We start from the raw sequence: 19,837 nt of genomic DNA, 5'->3' as shown, positions 1-19,837 counted from the left end.
TTTCAGCCTCGACAACCCGTGGTGGTCGCGGTGGCCATGGTGGCCAATCATATGGTAGATTTTGGTGTGCTATCTACCGACGGACAAATAACAGCACTGATCAATGTTTCTACCGTCAGCAACAACCCTACTCAAATCCCAATCCATAGCAATACCCACCATCTGGACCCTTCCCCACGGCCAATTACACTTATCCATCAACTGTACCCCAATATGGCTCATCCAACCCTCCACTGCTGCCCACTCCACCCGCCAACCATTCACTGCCTTGGTACCCTGATTCGGGTGCTACCCATCATGTAGCACCGGATCTACATGGCTTTTCATAGTATGATGACTACACTGGGTCCAATCAGCTTCACGTTCGTAATGGTAAGGGGCTGCACATTTCCCATCTTGGTCACTCTTTCATTCGTACTACTTCTAATAGGTCTTTGAATTTACATCACATTCTTCATGTTCCTGAAATTAATAAACGGCTGCTTTCTGTTCATAAGTTTGCAAAAGATAATAATGTTTATTTTGAGTTTCACCCCTCTCATTTTCTTGTGAAGGATCAGGTCACCAAATCCATTCTGCAGTCCGGTCCGAGTAAGGGTGGATTTTATGAGTTACCTCTGCCTTCTTCTCCTTTTGCGCATATAGCCGTCTCTACTTCACTTGATTTATGGCATCGTCGTCTGGGTCATCCGCATGAGCGACTTCTTCGCTCTATGCTTAGTTCTAATAATTTGCATTTTAGTTCTTCTCATTTAAATTCGGTTTGTACTGCCTGTCAATTGGGCAAGGCTAGTAGATTATCTTTACCTCTTACTGGTAGTCGTAGTGTGTTTCCATTAGATATTGTTTTTAGTGACGTTTGGGGACCCTCTCCCACTGCATCTTGTAATGGTCATAAATATTATATTATTTTTGTGGATGATCATACAAAGTATATTTGGTTCTACCCTCTTTTGCGCAAATCTGATGTATTCTTCATTTTTATACAATTTAAGGCTCTGGTTGAGCGTCTTTTTGAACGTAAAATCAAAGCTATCCAGATAGATTGGGGTGGGGAATTTTGCACTCTTCCTTCCTTTTTTACTCAGTTGGGCATTACACATCGTTTATCTGCTCCCCACACCCATGAGCAGCAAGGGAGTGTTGAGCGCTGTCACCGTCACATAGTTGAGATAGGGCTCACACTCCTTGCGTAGGGTAGTGTTCCTCGAATTTATTGGCATTTTACTTTTGAGGCGGCTATCTTTCTCATTAATAGAATGCCGTCATCTGTCACTAATAATATTTCTCCATATCAGCTTGTTTTTCACAGGGTGCCTGACTATAATTTCTTAAGGGTTTTTGGGTGTCGCTATTTTCCTTATCTCAGGCCTTACAACACTCATAAAATGGACTTTCGGTCAGCTCCTTGTATTTTTCTGGGTTATAGCACTTCTCATCATGCATATCGGTGCTTTAATCCTTCCATGGGGAAGTTTATTATTGCCCGACATGTCAGGTTTGATGAAAATACATTTCCTTTCTCTTAGTCTGTACTTGGTGCTCCACCTGCGGCTTCTAGTTCCTCTCAGCCGTGAGGTGTTGCACCTGTGCACCTTTCCACCACAAGTGCGCCCTTACCACACCATGTTCCACCACCACCTTCCCCTCCACCGTAGCCTCAACCTACACCCAGCCCACCACCAAGTCTGCCATCACCACAACTGTCTCCCTCACCTCAACCAAGCCCTTCACCACACCTATCCCCACCTTCCCCCTTGCCAGGTATAGCCCTTTACAGGACATTTATGCCTACACTGAGCCCATCCCACATCGATCCAGTGCTTTTACAGTTACTAATGGTTCTAATGATTATGTTGAGCCTACATGTTTTACACAGGCATCTAAAAGTGCAGAGTAGCGTGTAGCAATGTCCAAAGAGTTTAATGCTTTGCTACGGAATGGCACCTGGAAATTAGTCCCACCTGCACCTCACCAAAATCTTATTGGGTGCAAGAGGGTCTTTCGAATAAAGAGAAGGCAAATGGGAGTCTAGAGCGCTATAAGGCTCGGCTGGTTGCGAAGGGCTTTCACCAACAATAGGGCCTTAACTATGGGGAAACATTCAGCCCGGTGGTCAAGCCAACGACTATTCGTAGTGTTATCTACATCGTAATCTCCCAAGGCTGGCCAATACGACAGTTAGATGTCCACAACGCCTTTCTACATGGCCGGCTCAAGGAGGAGGTTTACATGACTCAACCTCCAGGCTTTGTGGACCCCAATCGGCCTCACCATGTATGTCATCTACAACGATCCTTATATGGCTTAAAGCAAGCACCAAGGGCGTGGTTCCAGCACCTCACTGAATTTCTGATGCAGCTTGTCTTTGTTGGGTCCAAGACAGACACTTCTCTATTCATTCGTCGTAAAGGAAGCCATATTTGTTATATAATGATTTATGTAGATGACATTTTGGTCACCTGCAATGACCAAACTGCGGTTCACTCTCTTCTTCAACACCTCTCTAAGGAGTTCTCGATCAAGGATTTGGGGCCTTTGCACTTTTTCTTGGGCATTGAGGTGTTGCCCCATTCGAAAGGATTACTTTTGTGCCAGGCAAGATACATATCAGATTTGTTACATAGGGCTGGAATGGATAACTGCAAGCCTGTGTCCACGCCTATGTCCAGCACTAAGCTACCATCTGACTCAGGGGGTGCTGCTATGCCTAATCCCACTGAGTACTGATCCATTGTAGGAGCCCTGCAATACGTGACTCTAACATGCCTTGATGTGTCTTTCTCAGTCAACAGAACGTGCCAGTATATGCATTCAGCTACAGTTGAACATTGGCAACTTGTCAAGCGCATATTGCGCTATTTGAAGCATACCCGAACTCATGGTTTACTGTTTGATAGAGCATCCACGAATACATTGCAAGCCTTTTTCAATGCAGACTGGGCTGGAGACAATTCTGATCGAAAATCCACAGTTGGATTTGCCATTTTTCTCGGCAACAATTTGATTTCTTGGACGTCCCGCAAGCAACACACTGTTGCACGCTCCTCTACAGAAGCAGAGTACAAGTCCCTGGCTAATGCAGCTGCTGAGCTAATATGGTTAGAATCTTTATTTTGCGAGCTTGGGTTCCCGTTGAAAGGCCCACCAATACTTTGGTGCGACAATATAGACGCCACATACCTCTCGGCTAACCCGATTTTCCATGCTCGCACAAAGCATGTGGAAATTGATTTCCACTTTGTGCGAGACCGGGTTGCCAAGCGCCAGCTTCAGGTTCAATTTATTTCCACAAAAGACCAGCTCGCTAATACATTCACAAAGCCATTGGGCACTGTGCAGTTCCAATTCATTAGGGACAAGCTGAAGATTCACGTCCTGGAATCTCCACCTTGAGGGGGTGTATCAAGGGTATACATGTCTTTCTCCTCTCAAGATCATATGTGGCGGAAATCTTGTTGAGCATCCCACATATGATATCAAATCTCTCTATAGATGGCAACTCAGAATCGTTATCACATGTGATAAGGAATAGGATCTCATGAATATTGCCTACAATATCTTCCATATTTTATGTGGTTTGTTTCCTTGTATAACCACAGTGAATATCTTGTAATTGTATTAGTATTTATACTCTCTCTTTGAGAGAGATTAGTAATACACTGAAATCCAATTTACACACTTCAATAGTTGGAATTCAGATTTCAGTAACGGACAAACAGTGGCAAAGGCAAGTCAAGGCTCAAGAAAGCAGCCATCCCCACTTTACTCAAGAATTGGGTTTTCTAGTAGCCAAGAAGCCCCATTTAAGGAAAGGGCCTCAGAAGATGATGCTGAAGATTCTATGAGGCCTCAGCAGAAGGCTGCACTCTCTCAGCCTTAGCAGTTGTCGGGAGTAGATTGTGCGGACAATGAAGTTGGACACCAGTCAAATAACTTCGTGGATATGGGTGGAAAATCCAGGAAGAATGAGGCCTACATGAGCAAGGACGTTGGTCCGGAAGGCTATGGAAGCAATCCCAAGAAGGCACCTACAAGTGCAGCACAACAGCATGAGCCTAAACACACAGGACAAGCAGTGGCTACCAACACGACCAAAGAAAGTAAACCCCATAAGTCTAACTCAGTGGCAGATGTAACTGATAGAAGGAACGGTTCCTTTTGGATCGAAAGCAATAGCAGCAATCGTAAGAGGAGGGAATCTTCTTCAGAAGAAGATAGTTGTTCTTATTCTAAGTATGACAAAGACGAACCGGAGTTCAAAGGACCAATAAAAGATTTCTCACAGTAAGTATATATTGTTAATTCAAATACATCTGGAACAGATCAAATTTTTATGATGATATCTTGTATATGCTCCTTACAGATATAAGGAATACGTCCAAGAGTACCGTGAGAAATTCGGGAGTTACTGCTCTTTAAACAAGATCCTAGAGACTTACAGGTACTATGAGGATTCCTTGCCCATATTTAGGGTTTTTGTTTTACAAATATCTATTAGTTTTGTTTTTCTTTTTGTCTTTGGAAAATAGAAAACAACTAATTAAACAATAATTTTTTTTCTAATTTATCTGAGATCCTATTCTGTGCAGGAATGACTTCCACAAACTGGGACATGACCTTGAAGTTGCAAAAGACTGGGATATGGAGGGTTATTATAACATCATAGAGCAGTTGAAGGAAACGTATCGCCAATGTGGAACGGTATGCTATGCAATTGCATTTCTATGGTGTTGCTTTTCCTATTGATTAAGATGTGCACGGCATCTTCCTAGGACAATGAGAGGTTTTATATGTGCAATTTTCACCTGTTACTCGACTTAGTGCCCAGATTTCTGTTTAAAAATATCAAAGTTCAACTCCATGATTTGCATACTTTTGATTCATTGGTTTTCAGTAGAAAGATTGCTAGTTTAGGGATAACAATAAACTAGATTTGTTTATTGAAGTTTCTCTATGTGATGAATTCATTTCCTTGGGCCCGAAGCTACATATTTTTAAGACTTGGAGAGTTCCGACTTCAGACAGCGAGATTAGCTTGCATTTGAGAGGGTACTGCCAAGTATAGCGGGAAAAATCATCAACAAAACAACAGCAAAAATGAAAATCTTAAAAAAAAAATTAAAAGGAGAAACAGGGGCTGGTTCCCATAGATCACAATAAATTTTTTTTGAAAAAAAGATCTAGAGATTTGAAAGCCAAAGTAACATAAGGAAGTTTCTCAGTTTTTCCCCACTGACGAGTGACAACTGTCGCAGAATAATTAATTATCTGAAAAACTACCTTTAATAATCCCTTTATTTGCAAGATGTTTAACTGTAGGAAAATGGGGATGTCCCAAGCACTGATTCCTAGTATCTTGTGTAGCAGATCTAAACCAAGTTGAGAAATATGCCACGTTTCTCTCTCCAACCATGTATATAGGTCACCCTTGCAAGCTCCTTTCGTTATAACTCAACCCGTTTTCCTATCCGTTATCAAAACCAGTGTCAGAGAATTCAAAACTCACTGATAATAAATTCTTCTTCAAGTTTGGAACATATAACACTTTATTCAATGGAAAATTTTTGTTGTCAGAAGAAGCCTTCTTCTGACATTTGTGATAACAAGGAAAGAGCCATTTCCAATCATCACCATATCACTTCACAGATAGGGACGGATGTTGTGAAGCTTACCAGGGATCCCTGTCATATGTGAGGATGCCCTTGTTTCGGGGAGCCAAGCTGCATCATCTGCAGGATCACTTAAAAGTCATGGCTGCTAAGGCTTGTGGAATATCATCCTCTTGAAATAACATCGTAGTGCAGAATGGCCAGTTTTCTCTTCCAAGCAATCTTTACATTTCGTGGTAGAGAGACCGCACCTGGGCGAGGGGAGGGGCTTTGCCTTAACCTACACACCTACCTGCACTTCTTCCATTCTGCTTCCTCTTAACCTCTTCTTTCTTGCCACAAATTGATACAACTTGCAAATCAAGTCTCCACAAAAGAATATTTGGTATTAAAGCCAGGAGGTCGGGTGTTCGATAACTGGGAGGTGCAAGGAGTGTGTTGTGCTCGTACAGTTAGTTGCTAACTGTTAAACGTGCTATTTAGTTACATCCCTACTTCTACAAGCTACCGGAGTAAGATATATATATATATATATATATTCCCTCCAAGGAAAGTGGATATCATTATAACCTTCATTTTAAAATTCTTATAGATAACCAAAGAATTCATTAAGAGATAAAAAGGGAACAAAGTTATATAATGATAACAAGAACAGGACTAGCTGAAGCTAGACAAGTGAACAAGAAGCAAAACAGCAAGCTGACAAGACTATTGGATAAGGCCCCTATTACAAATAAATTCAGTCCAACCCAGATTTGGTCCACTCATCAGCCAACTGACGAGCATATTGCATCGTTTAAAATGAAAAGTTTCTGGAAGTGCTAAGAGATCTGTCTGTTCCAATAAGATGAAGATCTCCAAGGCCCATGGTCGCTCTATTCCATCCAGTTAAAACTAAGGCAGCATCTCCTTCAATAACCATGTTGTCCTAACTGCTTCTCATTGTAGTCTGGAGGCTCAAAGTTAAAAAGTATTATCCCTGGAAATGGAACTACATATACCAAAAGGACATGAATACACTAGCATTGTATTTCCTAGGTGCTCCAAGAACCCGGCTGTCCTAGATTCTCTTGAGAGCTCATGTCAAAGCATTATTATTATTGGAAGTTTCTCTATATTACATGAAATCAAGCTAGCATAATACAATAACCCCTAGGTTCCTACCTTGGTTTTTTTTTTTTTTTGGGTTGGGGTGGGGGGTGGGGAGGATTCATAGTTCCCCTAAGGATAGAAATTTCAGACTGAACTTGGACCTTATTAATCGAGGCACCAATAAATGGCATGTTTCATCCTTTTACTCGCTGTTCTACATGTATGAGGCCCCCGCTATTGCTCAATTGCCCCTTTGTGTTGAAGCAAAGAGCGATGGGTGGCTTTGGAACCTCTCTAATGATAGAAAATTTCCTGTAAGATCATTATGGTTCACCATGGCAAACCAATATACAGAAAAATTAGGGTTTTGCACATCCTGGGTTATCCTATGGTGTCCCATGGGTGCCTCATTTAAATTTTAGGGTTTTCCATGGTTGCCCATGGGAACCCTAGCGCATCCCTGTTAGGATTTCTCCTTCCCTCATGTGTCCCACGGAATTATGGAATGCATTAGGGACAGAGAAAAACATCTCTAATCCATCATATGGCAAGAGGGATCCATCCCATACTCGAATGCGTAGCGAAAATAAATCGATTCGAGTTTCTTTCGCATCCCATAAATATTAAACAATTAAAACTGAAAGAATTAATCAAGAACTGCTAACCTGGTGAGCCTCAAGTGTTGCTCCTCCAATAAACAATGGTTCTTCCTCCAGTGAGCGCTCTAAGTAAACAGATCTGAACCTCCAATGGTGCTACCAAGGTTCTTCAAGCCAATTCCAGTTGCTCTTGAATTCTTCAGCATAGATCTAGGGTTTCACAAACCCTAACTCTCAAACACAGATGAGAGAAACTAGAAGAAGAAGGAGAGAGATCACAAGAGGGAGAGAGAGAGAGAGAGAGACCAAAATGCAGGAGAGAGGGGGCCAGGCTGAAACGCATAGCACTGTGTGCCCCCTCTGCGTTTTGGTCCCCTTTTATAGATGTAGGGTTTAATTAAAAACCCTGATGGATTACTTTAATCCCAGTAAGAGTCTGACTCTCTCTCTGTCTCTCTCTCAGTTTGGCAGTTCTGTTTAAACTCGAAGTACTTCAAAAAGGTGATGAAGCAGAATCTAATAGGGAAAGTTTTAATTAGTTACTTTATTTAATTATTAATGGATAATTATAATTAGCACCATATCCATTAATTAAATAAAGAGCCAATTAAATTAGCAAATTCCAAATAACCCCCTATATGATAACAATTATCATATACAACCCCCTACTAATCAACACCATCATTATGGAATCTAGGGCATGTACACATGTATTGCCAAACCTCAATCCATAGTATATGTCCATATAAGAGCGTTTGTGCATCTGATCGGGTCTCGCAAAACTCGACAAAATACTTTGTTCAAAATAATCATAAATAATCTATCATTTTATGTAAAATAGATTTTTGGAAAACCATTTCCAAAAAAACACTAGATCCAGATTCTGATCCGATCATACACAGACAGTCTCAATCTTGGTGTTCCCCAATCGGGCAGTGGTGACTATGTTGGGTAACTCTTTCACTCACAAAATGTTCACGCATTCCCAGAACATTAGCTTTAACTCGCTTGAGTCTCAGTCATTGATGAACCAAAGAATGCGGTCACACTTAGCAGCGACAGGGTTCCCTCAGGCATAGGTTGTCGGTGACACATGTCTATCCCTTCCTACATCTGGTAGTAATACATGAGGGAATCGACAAAGTAGATTCTTCGCCAATGCACACATCAAACATGTGAGCACTCACATTCGTACCCTGACATCACATGTCTACGCATACCCAATGCGACAACCATACGATAAGGGTGTCAAGCCCAAACCCTAGTCGTGACTACCATTTTAAGTAAAACTTATGGACATATAATGCTCAAAAAGTTTATATCACATGTGACAATATTAAACTAAAATGTATAAATGTTCAATACAAAGGTGAAATGGGTTGAACCGGACTGAGCCAGGTTTGATGGACACACACTTATCCAACAATCTCCCACTTGTACATCAAAGCCAATTCCCCTTACATTTTAAACCCATGCCCTCCATGTGTTTCTCAAACACTCCTGGAGACAAACCCTTTGTCATGGTATCAGACACATTTTCAGTTGTGTCCCCTTTGGAGATACTCACGTCGCCCTGCTGGATAATCTCTTTGATGAGGTGATACTTCCGCTGCACGTGCTTATTCCTCTAATGACCCCTAGGCTCCTTAGCTTATGCAATGGCCCCTCTGTTGTCACAAAATAGGGGAATGGGGCCCTTGATAAGGTTAGGGACTACCTCCAAATTTGATAGGAATTTCCTCAGCCAAACACCTTCCTTTGTTGCATCACAAGCTGTAAGGTATTCTGTTTTGGTAGAGGAATCGGCTGTAGACTTCTGTTTTGCACTTCGCCACATAATGGCACCTCCACCCATTAGATATACCATCCCAAATGTGGCTTTTCTGTCATCCTTGTCAGTTTGAAAATCTGAATCTGTGTATCCCAATACTGGCCAGGACTTTGTCTATATAGGTAACCTGTGACAAACCTAGCATCCTTCTCTAGCGATCTCTTACGAGTTTGATCCTAAGGATATAGCTAGCTTCACTAAGATCTTTCATCGAAAACATTGTAGATAACCACTGTTTTACTGATGAAAGAAAAACAACATCGTTACCAATCAACAATATGTCATCTACGTATAAAACATGAAAACATACTGCCCTCCCACTGATCTTCTTACAAACACATGGTTCATCCACGTTTTGATCAAAACCAAACGATTTGATTGATTGATCAAACCTGATGTTCCAACTCCTGGAAGCCTGCTTCAGTCTATAAATGGACCTTTGCAACTTGCACACCTTTCTTTCTTCCTCCAAAGAGAGAACCTCTCTAGCTGTTCCATGTAGATTTTCTCTTGCAGGAACCCATTTAGAAATACAGTCTGCACATCCATTTGCCAGATCTCATAATCAAAGTGTGCAGCGATAGCCAAAAAAATCCTAATGGATTTCATCATCGCCACTGGTGAAAAGGTTTCCTCATAGTCTATACCCTCTTTCTGGGTATAGTCCTTTGCCACCAGTCTCGCTTTGAATCTTTTGACCTTTCCATCTGCGCCCTTCTTCCTCTTGAAGATCCATTTACATCTAATCGGCTTAACGCCAAGTGGTGGATCGACTAGAGTCCAGACCTTGTTGGAATGCATCGAATTGATTTCAGAGCATATTGCCTCCAGCCACCTAGTGGCATCAACATCCTATAGAGCCTCAAAGTATGTCATCGGATCATCATTCGATTCAACTGATACCATGTGGAACTCTTCCACTGATTCCTCTTCGGTTAGAAGAGTAAGTCTGGTGGGGTGGTCTAATAGTCCTCCCACTGCATCGAGGTTCTTCAGGTGTTGGTATTTCAGCGGGTATGTCAATTGGTCTCACTTCTGGAAGTGACGTTTCTGAGCTATCTGATAGCTCTTTAATGACTACTGGTTCGGACCTCTGGGTCATCATTTCTTCCTCCAAAAATGTGATGTATTTACTTACAATGACCTTTTGATCAACCGGGTCATAGAAATAATAGCCTATCATGCCTTTGGGGTAGCCTAAGAAATAGCATCTTGAAGTCTTGGATTCTAACTTATCTGTCTGTTACTTTCGCACATGTGCTATGCAACCCTATACCCGAAGGTGTTGAATACTAGGCTTGCGCCCTTTCCACAACTCAAAGGGTGTCTTGGATACAGACTTGGATGGAACCCTATTCAAGATATAAATTTCAGTCTCTAAAGTGTACCCCCAGAAAGAGAGGCAGCTCACTATAAGTGAGCATCGTCCGGACCATATCTAATAGGGTCCGATTACGTCGTTCAGATACACCATTTTGTTGTGGTGTGCCTGGATTAGTTAGTTCACTAACTATCCCTTGTGATATGAGATATACTTTAAATTCATCCGATAGATACTCCCCTCCACGATCTGATCGTAAGGACTTGACACGTTTATCGAGCTGTCTTTCGACCTTGACTTGAAATTCTTTGAATTTATCAAAGACTTCCGATTTCCTACGCATCAAGTATATGTAATCATATATAGAGTAATCATCGGTGAATGTGATAAAGTACTCATACCCATACCTTGCTAGTATGTTTATGGGTTCACACACGTCAGTGTGTATCAACTCCAACAGATCTGTGGCTCTAGCACCTTTATTACTAAAGGGTTTCTTGGTCATTTTACCCTGAAGGCATGACTCACATGTGGGGAATGGTTCCACCCTCAGACTCTCTAAGAGCCCGGCCATCCATCACCAATCTACTGATTCGGTCCAAGTTAATATGACCTAATCTTAGATGTCACGCGTATATTGAGTTCATTGGAGCTGCTTTCCGTTTCAAATCAACATTTGAAACAACATTCGTTCTAACAGGGCAATCTAGAAAATACAAACCACTTTGCATATATCCGGATGCCACAAAGGAATTATTAAAATGAATAATTAACTTAGAATTAAAGGAGAAACTATATCTATCCAAAACAAGTTTTGAAACTGAAATAATCTTCCTCTTGAAAGAGGGTACATAATAGCAATCCTTTAAAACTAAACTAGCAGAATTTAAATTCAAAACAAAAGTTCCCACAGCCATCGCCATGGTTTTAGCTCCAGTGCCCATCCGAAGACGCACCTCATTTCTTTCCAGGTTCCTTGTCTCCTTGAACCCCTGCAAATCATTGCAAATGTGAACAGTGGAACCACTATCCACCAACCAAGAATTGGTCGGTTCAAAAGACAAATTAGACTCATAAAGAACGTAAACATCACATGTACCTTCTTTAGCAGCCTCTGTTTCATTCGGCTTCTTGTCTTTCAAAGTCGCCAAGTAAGCACGACAGTTCCTTTTCCAGTGACCCTCCTTCTTGCAATAGAAGCTGTCACACCCCAAACCACCCCCTAGGAGGATTGGGTAGGTGACCAGAATTGCATAACGGCAATCTGTCAAATCCCAGGCATCTAGAAGCAGTGCTTACGATCATGGAACCACAACCATCTCTTTACCATAGGTAAGATCAAAGTATCGCAGATAACTACAATTTGATAATCAAAAGGAAGCATAGCGATACGGGGAAATAGTGATAATATATCTATATATATATATAAAAGTTTTACATTTCCCATCAACCCACACACAAAGAAAGCAAAGAAACAAAGCTAATAAGTACAGTACAACATACAAAAACATGTACAGGGCAAGCATACTCAACCCCAAAAAGAAAAAGGTAAAAACTACAACAACCAAATCAGAACGGGGATAACTCCAGATAACCTAAAAGGAGTCTCCCAGCCAAAAAGCTATCACGAACACACTTCAATGGTCTTCATCAATAACCACCAAAAAATGTGCGCAGAATCGGTATGACCTCCGTCGGGGTCCATACCAACATCGTCGTTAAAACTAGGACTCTCCTCCTCGAGATAGTCCGCCATGTCATAGCGGCATCCACCTGCAAAATCATCTAAGAAAAACATTGTACAACAGAGTGTGAGCCCCACTGAGCTCGTGAGCAAATAACATCAATCATGCATGCATATGCAATCACAATTCACAGTTCATATGATCCTACATGATGTGCAAGTCCAGATTATTTATTAGCCACCGAACAATACAACTAAGTCAGGTCAGTGCTACTACAATCCCCAATACATGTATCCCTGGTGCGGGCTTCTAACCCCTTCCCGCGATACAACCATTGAGTTGTCACAGAGGACCAGTCAGCTCCCGCACCAGTCACCAAGGTCAGCCCGACCAATCCTCTGTAATTAACCCGTGGGACAATCGATTTCTTTTCTCTCTTCTTTTTTTTTCTGGCTTATAGCCCGGCATATAGCTCAATATCACCATTCCGGTGTTCTTTCATTCATGCACCATTCCGGTGTTCTATTCATTTCTTTTTCTCTTTTCTCATTTTCTTATGGTCGCCCCCACAGGTATCCAACACCTTAACCCCTATTGGCAAGGGTGCGTAGCACGGGTGATGAAACTCTAGCCCCATGTCTATATGGCATCATATGAGTCAGGTGGTGTCAACCGCATCCCATACTATGGGCTACCACGGGCCTCATTTCGAAGCCGACTACGACATCTAGTCTAACATTCACAATCATAATAGAAGAATTCACAGTGTTGATCAACAGATAGTCATTATGCAGTGATTTGAGTAATTGAACAGAAGTAAATAACACAGCAATTACATTCAATTCTTATTAGCCGACATCAGATCATGATTACATTTACACATATGATAGAATTATTCACTCACTTGAGTTGGGTTCTAAGACCTCAGTTGCAAACTCAGTTCCCACAGCAGTTTGATAGTGGTCCTCGAGCACGGGATCAAGTCCTAAATGTAAATCAAAAGTTGTCATGTTAAATTGTCAGTCTGTCACTAGAAGTCCTAGGGTTACCCTATACTTATTGGGTTGACCCGGGGTTCAATTAGTTCTCACTTGGAATCACTGGCCTTACACTGGGCCTTAGGTCGTCTCCCGGTGCATCAACCAATGTCAATGGCTCAAAGGGTAAAATGGTCATTTCAATGGTTGTACCTAACCCTAGGTCAGATTAGGTCCACAGTGCTGTCCATAGCTTGTCTGTGCTGTAGGACCAAGCACAGCAGGGTTTCTTCCACCTGCGGGGCCCACTAGGGTTCCAAAGCATCTCCAATTAAGGACAGATGTGATGAAGGGATTTTTGGTAATTTTCCAGCCTTCTCACAATGTCCAGGGGTTAAAGGGTGAGATCCCCCAAGTCTGTCCATCAATCCAGCCAATTTCCCTTCACAGGGCGTTGGCTTTGGGCGATGTCTGCATAGCCCAGTGGCTGTAGAATCGATATGGGCTGAGTTTCCAAGGTGGGGCCTTATGGGCTGAGCTTAATCTTGATCCTCTGCATGTCAGGGGGTTTGGTAGCCCTTGAGATGTCCCACCTATTGGTCCAGTTGGATCCTCCATCAGATCCACCATCAGGCTGCCTTTGACAGCCCAGTAAATAGTGTCACAGGGTTTTGTCAAGCTTGGGAATCTGATTTCAGCCACATGCAAGGCTGGAAATGGATGCTAAACAAGGTTTCATGGCTGCAACCACCTAGGGTTTGGTCTCTGCAGTCCTAGCTCATGCCCAGGGTTCCAATCTATAGGGCAATAGGGTCAACTGGCAGTGCAGGTGGGCACAGCCAGGTTTCGGCCTCAAGAACAGCATAACAACCTTTTATTTTTCTATAAAAATCTCAAATCCTCCATGCACAAGGTCTGCATGGTTGATTTGGATCAGATCTGGGCAAACCCTAGCTAGTTTGGGCTGCCCAGGAAGCATAAACACAGAAAATGAGAGAGGGAAATAGAAATAGCAGGCATAGAGGGTGTTCTTATACCTGCACAGAGCCAAGGAGGGCTCGGTTTCCAGCCTAGATGGGTGGTGGCAGCAACCCTTCTTCTTCCTCCCTTCTTCCTTCTTCTTCTTCTTTTTCTCCTTTCTTTCCTCTCTTCTCTCCCACGGATTTCAGTTTTACTAAGGGTTCTAAATGAACTCAAACCCCTCCTATTTATAGACTCAGCCCTCACTGAGGCCTATTTGTCTGTGAAGGCCTCTTTCAAAAAAATCAGTTTTTAAACTGATTTTGACTGATTCTGGGCACACTGGTGGGGTCCATAGTGAACTGAGGGCATGAGGTGGTCCCTCAGACTTCCCTGTATCAGTGGAGGGTGCCCATATTCATATTAGCTGGTCCCCATAAATAAAATCCATTAAAATATTCAAAATCAATCACTGGGCGATGTCTCTGGGCCTTGCTGCATCACCCAGTGCCATCGCCCTGAGAATTCCAACAAGCTGAAATTCAATGGGGCTTGCACAGGGTTTGACCCTAAGTCAGGGTATTGTCCCCACATTCCAAATAGAATATTTTACACACTTTTCACGTAGGTGGGTCCCACTATTTGGGGAGGAGAGAGATTACCTTGGATCCAAGTCATACATCAGGCTGTGAGCTGCACAGTTGCAAGGATCCGCTATCCATCTTCTAACAGGTATACAGGGAAACCTGGTCAAAGTATTCCCATTGATCTCATTGAGTGGTGTGATGCTCCACAGTGATCCTGGTTTCCTGGACAGGGATTCCTGCCCTTAAATCAAGAATCCAACCAGTTAGGAGCAGGGTTTGACATTTCTCCCCACCTTACAAAAATTTTGTCTTTGAAATTTTCTTACCTTGTAATCCAAAGTGTTGAGGATACTTCTCTTTCATTTCTTCTTCACGTTCCTATGAAGCTTCTTCTATCGGGTTGTTTTCCAATCGAACCTTTACAAAAACGACGGTGCGGTTATGGAGGTTATGCTCCTTTCTGTCCAATATCTCCGTGGGTTGTTCTTCATAAGTCATATCCACATCCAACTATTCAGGTTCAGTTGATAATACATGTGTCGGGTTTTGAATATACTTCCTCAACATTGACACATGGAAAACGTTGTGGACGCCCGACAAAGATGGTGGTAACGCCAGTTGATATGCTACGGGTCCCACCTTATTAAGAATTTTGTAAGGACCGATGAATCTTGGGCTCAGCTTGCCCTTCTTGTTAAAGCATAGCAATCCCTTGGTTGGAGATACTCGAAGGAATACTTTTTCTCTGACGTCAAACTCAATATCTTTCCTTTGATTATCCACATAACTTCTCTGTCTTAATTGGGCTGTCTTGATCTTTTCTCTTATGACATCCACCTTATCGCAGGTCGCTTGAATCATTTTAAGTCTAAGATATTTCCACTTACCAACTTCATCCCAATATAGCAGAGTTTGACACTTCCTTCCATAGAGTGCTTCGAACGGTGCCATGCCAATGGTGGAGTGATAGCTATTATTGTATGCAAATTCCATGAAAGGTATGTGAGCATCCCAATTGTCATTCATTTCCAAAACACAGGCTCAAAGTATGTCCTCTAGAGTCTGAATAGTCCTTTTCGATTGTCCGTCCGTCTGCGGATGGAAAGCCATGCCAAGATTTAGTTGAGATCCCAGTGCCTTCTACAAACTTCTCCAAAACCTTGAGGTGAACTGAGGATCTCTGTCAGACACAATACTGACAGGCACGCCGTGTAAGCGGACTATGTTTTCAATGTATAACTGGGCAAGCTTCTCCATTGGATAACTTATTTTGATTGGTATGAAGTGAGCTGCCTTTGTTAGTCTGTCTATAATCACCCAAATTGCATTCATGCCCTTCCTGGTGTTGGGCAAGTTTGTTATGAAATCCATAGTTATCCTTTCCCACTTCCATTCAGGTATGGGAAGTGGCTGCAACAAACCATACAATTGGTGTCTCTCTGCTTTTATCTGTTGACAGGCCTTGGATACGTATATTGCTATGGTTGCTTTCATTCCCATCCACCAGTAATACTTCTTCAAATCTTTGTGCATCTTTGTACTTCGTGGGTGGACTATGTAGGGTGAGTTGTGCGCCTCCTTAAGGATTCTGTCTTGGATGTCAAAATCATCAGGCGCGCACAGTCTATCTCAAAACTTCAATGCACCATCATGGGCCAAGGAAAAATCTGGGTCCTTATGGACACCTTGTTGAACTTCCCAATCTATTTTGGCCAGCTCGGGATCCAATGGTTGCTTCACAACTATTTCTTCTCGTATCGATGGTTGTAGATCCATAGCTACTAATTGCATAGCCGTTCCTTCAATCACGAGTTTCAGATCAAATTTTTGAGCTTCCTCTACCAGTTGTTCGCTTATAATTAAGGAGGCGAGAGATGTAGTCTAGGATTTCCTGCTTAGTGCATCCGCCACAACATTGGCCTTACCAGGGTGGTACTGGATTTCACAATTGTAGTCTTTCACCAATTCCAACCATCGCCTCTGTCTCATAATCAGCTCCTTTTGGGTGAAGAAATACTTTCGACTTTTGTGATCGCTGAAGATCTTGCTCTTTTCACCATATAGGTAATGTCGCCAGATTTTTAACGTGAAAACTACCGCCGCCAATTCCAAGTCATGAGTGGAGTAGTTCTTCTCGTGTTCCTACAACTGCCTGGAGGTGTTGGCGACTACTTTACCTCTCTGGATCAGGACGCTACCCAATCCTATTCTGGATGTGTCGGTGTATACTACCATTCCTCCGGTTCTGTCTGGAATGGTTAGAATTGGAGCTATTACCAACCGGTTCTTCAATTCCTAAAAACTTTTCTCACATGATTCATTCCATTCAAATTTGGCTCCCTTCCTTGTGAGTTTTGTCATGGGTGCTGAAATCCATGAGAAATTCTCAATAAATTGTCGGTAGTAACTGGCCAATCCTAAGAAACTTCGGATCTCAGTAGCACTCTTCAGAATCTCCCACTCGAGAACCACATTCACCTTACTTGGGTCTACTTTGATACCGTCTTTGGTGATGATGTGCCCCAGGAAACCAATTTGGTGAAACCATAATTCACATTTACTGAATTTGGCAAAGAGCTGGTGTTCCCGCAACCGCTACAACACGAAAGTAAGGTGTCACGCGTGTTCCTCCTCATTCTAAGAGTACACTAGGATGTCGTCAATAAATACTATGATGAACTTGTCCAGCACGTCATGGAACACTCTGTTCATCATATCCATGAATGTTGCCGGGGGCGTTGGTTAACCCGAACAACAGAACTAAGAACTCATAATGTCCGTATCAAGTTCGGAACACCATCTTATGGATATCATTGCTCTTAATCTTCAATTGATGGTATCCCGACCTAAGATCAATTTTGGAGAAAACTCTCGCTCCTTGTAGTTGATCAAATAGGTCGTTGATACGCGGCAACGGATATTGATTCTTGATTGTCAACTTATTTAACTTGCGGTAATCGATACACAGCCGCATACTACCATCTTTCTTCTTAATAAATAGCACGGGTGCTCCCCAGGGTGATACACTGGGCGTATAAATCCTTTCTTCAGTAGGTCATAAAGTTGAACCTGTAACTCCTTCAGCTCGACCAGCGCCATTCTGTATGGTGCCTTAGATATCGGTGCTACTCTAGGAATTAGATCAATTGTGAATTCTATATCGCGGTCAGGCGGTAGCTATGTCAGATCTTCTAGAAAGACATCAGGAAATTCTCTGACGACTTCTAGTTCCTCTAATGGTTTTATCCTTGCCTCCGTGTCTATTACCGAGGCCAAAAAGCCTTGGCATCCATCGTCAAGCAACATAGGCGCCTGGAGGGCTGACAGAGTTATTCTCCTAGATTTCTTCTAGGGTTCACTTTGATAGGTGAAGGTTAACCCGTCTTTCAAGTTGAAATTTATCTTCTTCTCCGCACATAAGACGTTTGCACCATAGGCCGATAACCAGTCCATGCCTTTGATTACGTCAAAATCATTTATATCCATCTGTATCAATCGTGCGGTTAGTTCCTTCCCACATATTTCAATCTGACAAGGGTCGTAGACCTCCTTCAAGCTCATGACACTCCCTGTCGGCGTACTGACCACTAACTCGTGCCCGATGTCTCTCGATTGATCTTTCATCTTACTCGCAAAGGTTGAGGAGATGAAAGAGTGGGTTACGCCCGAGTAGAATAGTACTTGTGCAGGTATGGTTGAGACATTCAGGGTACCTAGGGTTTGTAGGTAGTTTAAGTTACATGAAGTAAGCCAATTAGTCCCTATAAGTTAGTAGCGTTTAGCAACTTACCTGTCAATACATCAGGATTCACCTTAGTTTCTTCATTCGTTACTGCGAACACCTTTCCTCGCGTCCGATTGTCCCGTGGCTGGAAAGTCCTAGCGTAGGGCTAATTCTGTGAGTTGTTGCTGTACCCACGCGCTCTACAATCTCTGGCCATATGCCCTTCCTTATTACACTGGTAACACTTAAAGGGTGGAGCAGCAGGTGAGCAGTAGGTGTTGAGGCTTGGCTCACTTGACTTGTTGTTGGTTGGGCTGGCAAAGCTGCTGTTGTCGCTTGGCTCGTCACAGGTTGAGCAGGTCGATTAAATGTGGGGTGAAAAGGGTTCTGACCCACGTTCAGCCTACGATACGAAGTCGAGACGGAGCCTAAATTGGTTCCACGGTAAACTTTATTTGGCTAGGTATAAGTTTGGAAATTGTTTGGCCTTTTGTCCACTAACGACGTCACAGCTTTCTCTTTCTCTTTCTCCTTAAGTCTATCTTCCATAGTTTTTGCCTTATCGACCATCTGAGCATAATCCCGAATGTCCATGATTGACAACACGGATCCGATCACAGTCTTGAGTCCTTTCTCAAATTTCTTTGCCTTACTAACTTCTCCCTTCAAATGCTCTGGAGCAAAATGGAACAAATCCTCAAATCGCTGTTGATAGACCAGCATTGACTTAGTTCCTTGCACCAGTGCGATAAATTCTGCTTCCTTCCTGTCCTTAAAACTCTCAGGAAAGTAGTTCTTAAAGAAGACCTCTTTGAATTGCTCCCACGTGGGGTTCGGGTGAGTAGCTTCCAAATTAGGCCTAGTTGCCTTCCACCAAGCTTCGGCTTCATTCTGTAATTGATAACCCGCACATATCAACTTTTGTGCATTCGTGCACTCAAGTACTTCAAATACCTTTTCCAGGGCACTGATCCACCGCTTCGACTGCATCGATTTTGATGTTACTTTGGAAAATGCAGGAGGTTGGAGCTTCTTGAACCTCTCCATAACCTTGGCGGTAGAGTTTTCCGCTAAATGCTGAGGTGCTGGTGGTAGAAATAGTACGGGTCGATTGGGTGGTGGTGGTGGTGGTGCAGCGCGCTCGTGCATCATGGTTGCAAATTGAGTTGACATTTGACCAAGCAATTCTTGTTGCTGTTGCATGGTCCGCATCATAGTGGTCATGAACGCAGTCGCATCACCAGTTGCCACATTTGGCTGAGGTACAGTAGGAGTGGCTTCAGCAACCACTGGTGCTTCTGAGGAAGTAGCCGATGCCTCAGAGTTTTGAACCTCAATTCCATTAGGTTGCTTAACCTCCGGTATAACTCTAGGTTGTTTACCTTTACGACCTCCAAGAGAACTTCTAGTGTTGACCATTGTTGCTTCTCTGAAAAGAGGAGCTTGTTC

At 42.7% G+C, this 19,837-nt stretch overlaps 1 protein-coding gene across 1 annotated transcript in view; it reads left to right on the top strand.

The window, feature by feature from the left end:
- The first annotated feature begins 3,769 nt into the window (after positions 1-3,769).
- The window catches only part of LOC122657722, a 64,222-nt gene continuing 48,154 nt past the window's right edge, over positions 3,770-19,837 (top strand). Inside the window, exons 1-3 of the mRNA XM_043852521.1 lie at positions 3,770-4,287; positions 4,367-4,444; positions 4,593-4,704. Of these exons, the coding sequence (XP_043708456.1) occupies positions 3,947-4,287; positions 4,367-4,444; positions 4,593-4,704 (531 nt within the window). The 5' untranslated portion in view covers positions 3,770-3,946. The remainder of the gene's footprint in view (positions 4,288-4,366; positions 4,445-4,592; positions 4,705-19,837) is intronic.

This window comes from Telopea speciosissima, chromosome 1 (assembly GCF_018873765.1).
Source record: "Telopea speciosissima isolate NSW1024214 ecotype Mountain lineage chromosome 1, Tspe_v1, whole genome shotgun sequence".
NCBI classification, from domain to species: Eukaryota; Viridiplantae; Streptophyta; class Magnoliopsida; order Proteales; family Proteaceae; genus Telopea; species Telopea speciosissima.
Note: the sequence above shows the minus strand (reverse complement) of the source record. Positions and strands in the feature narration are given on the sequence as shown.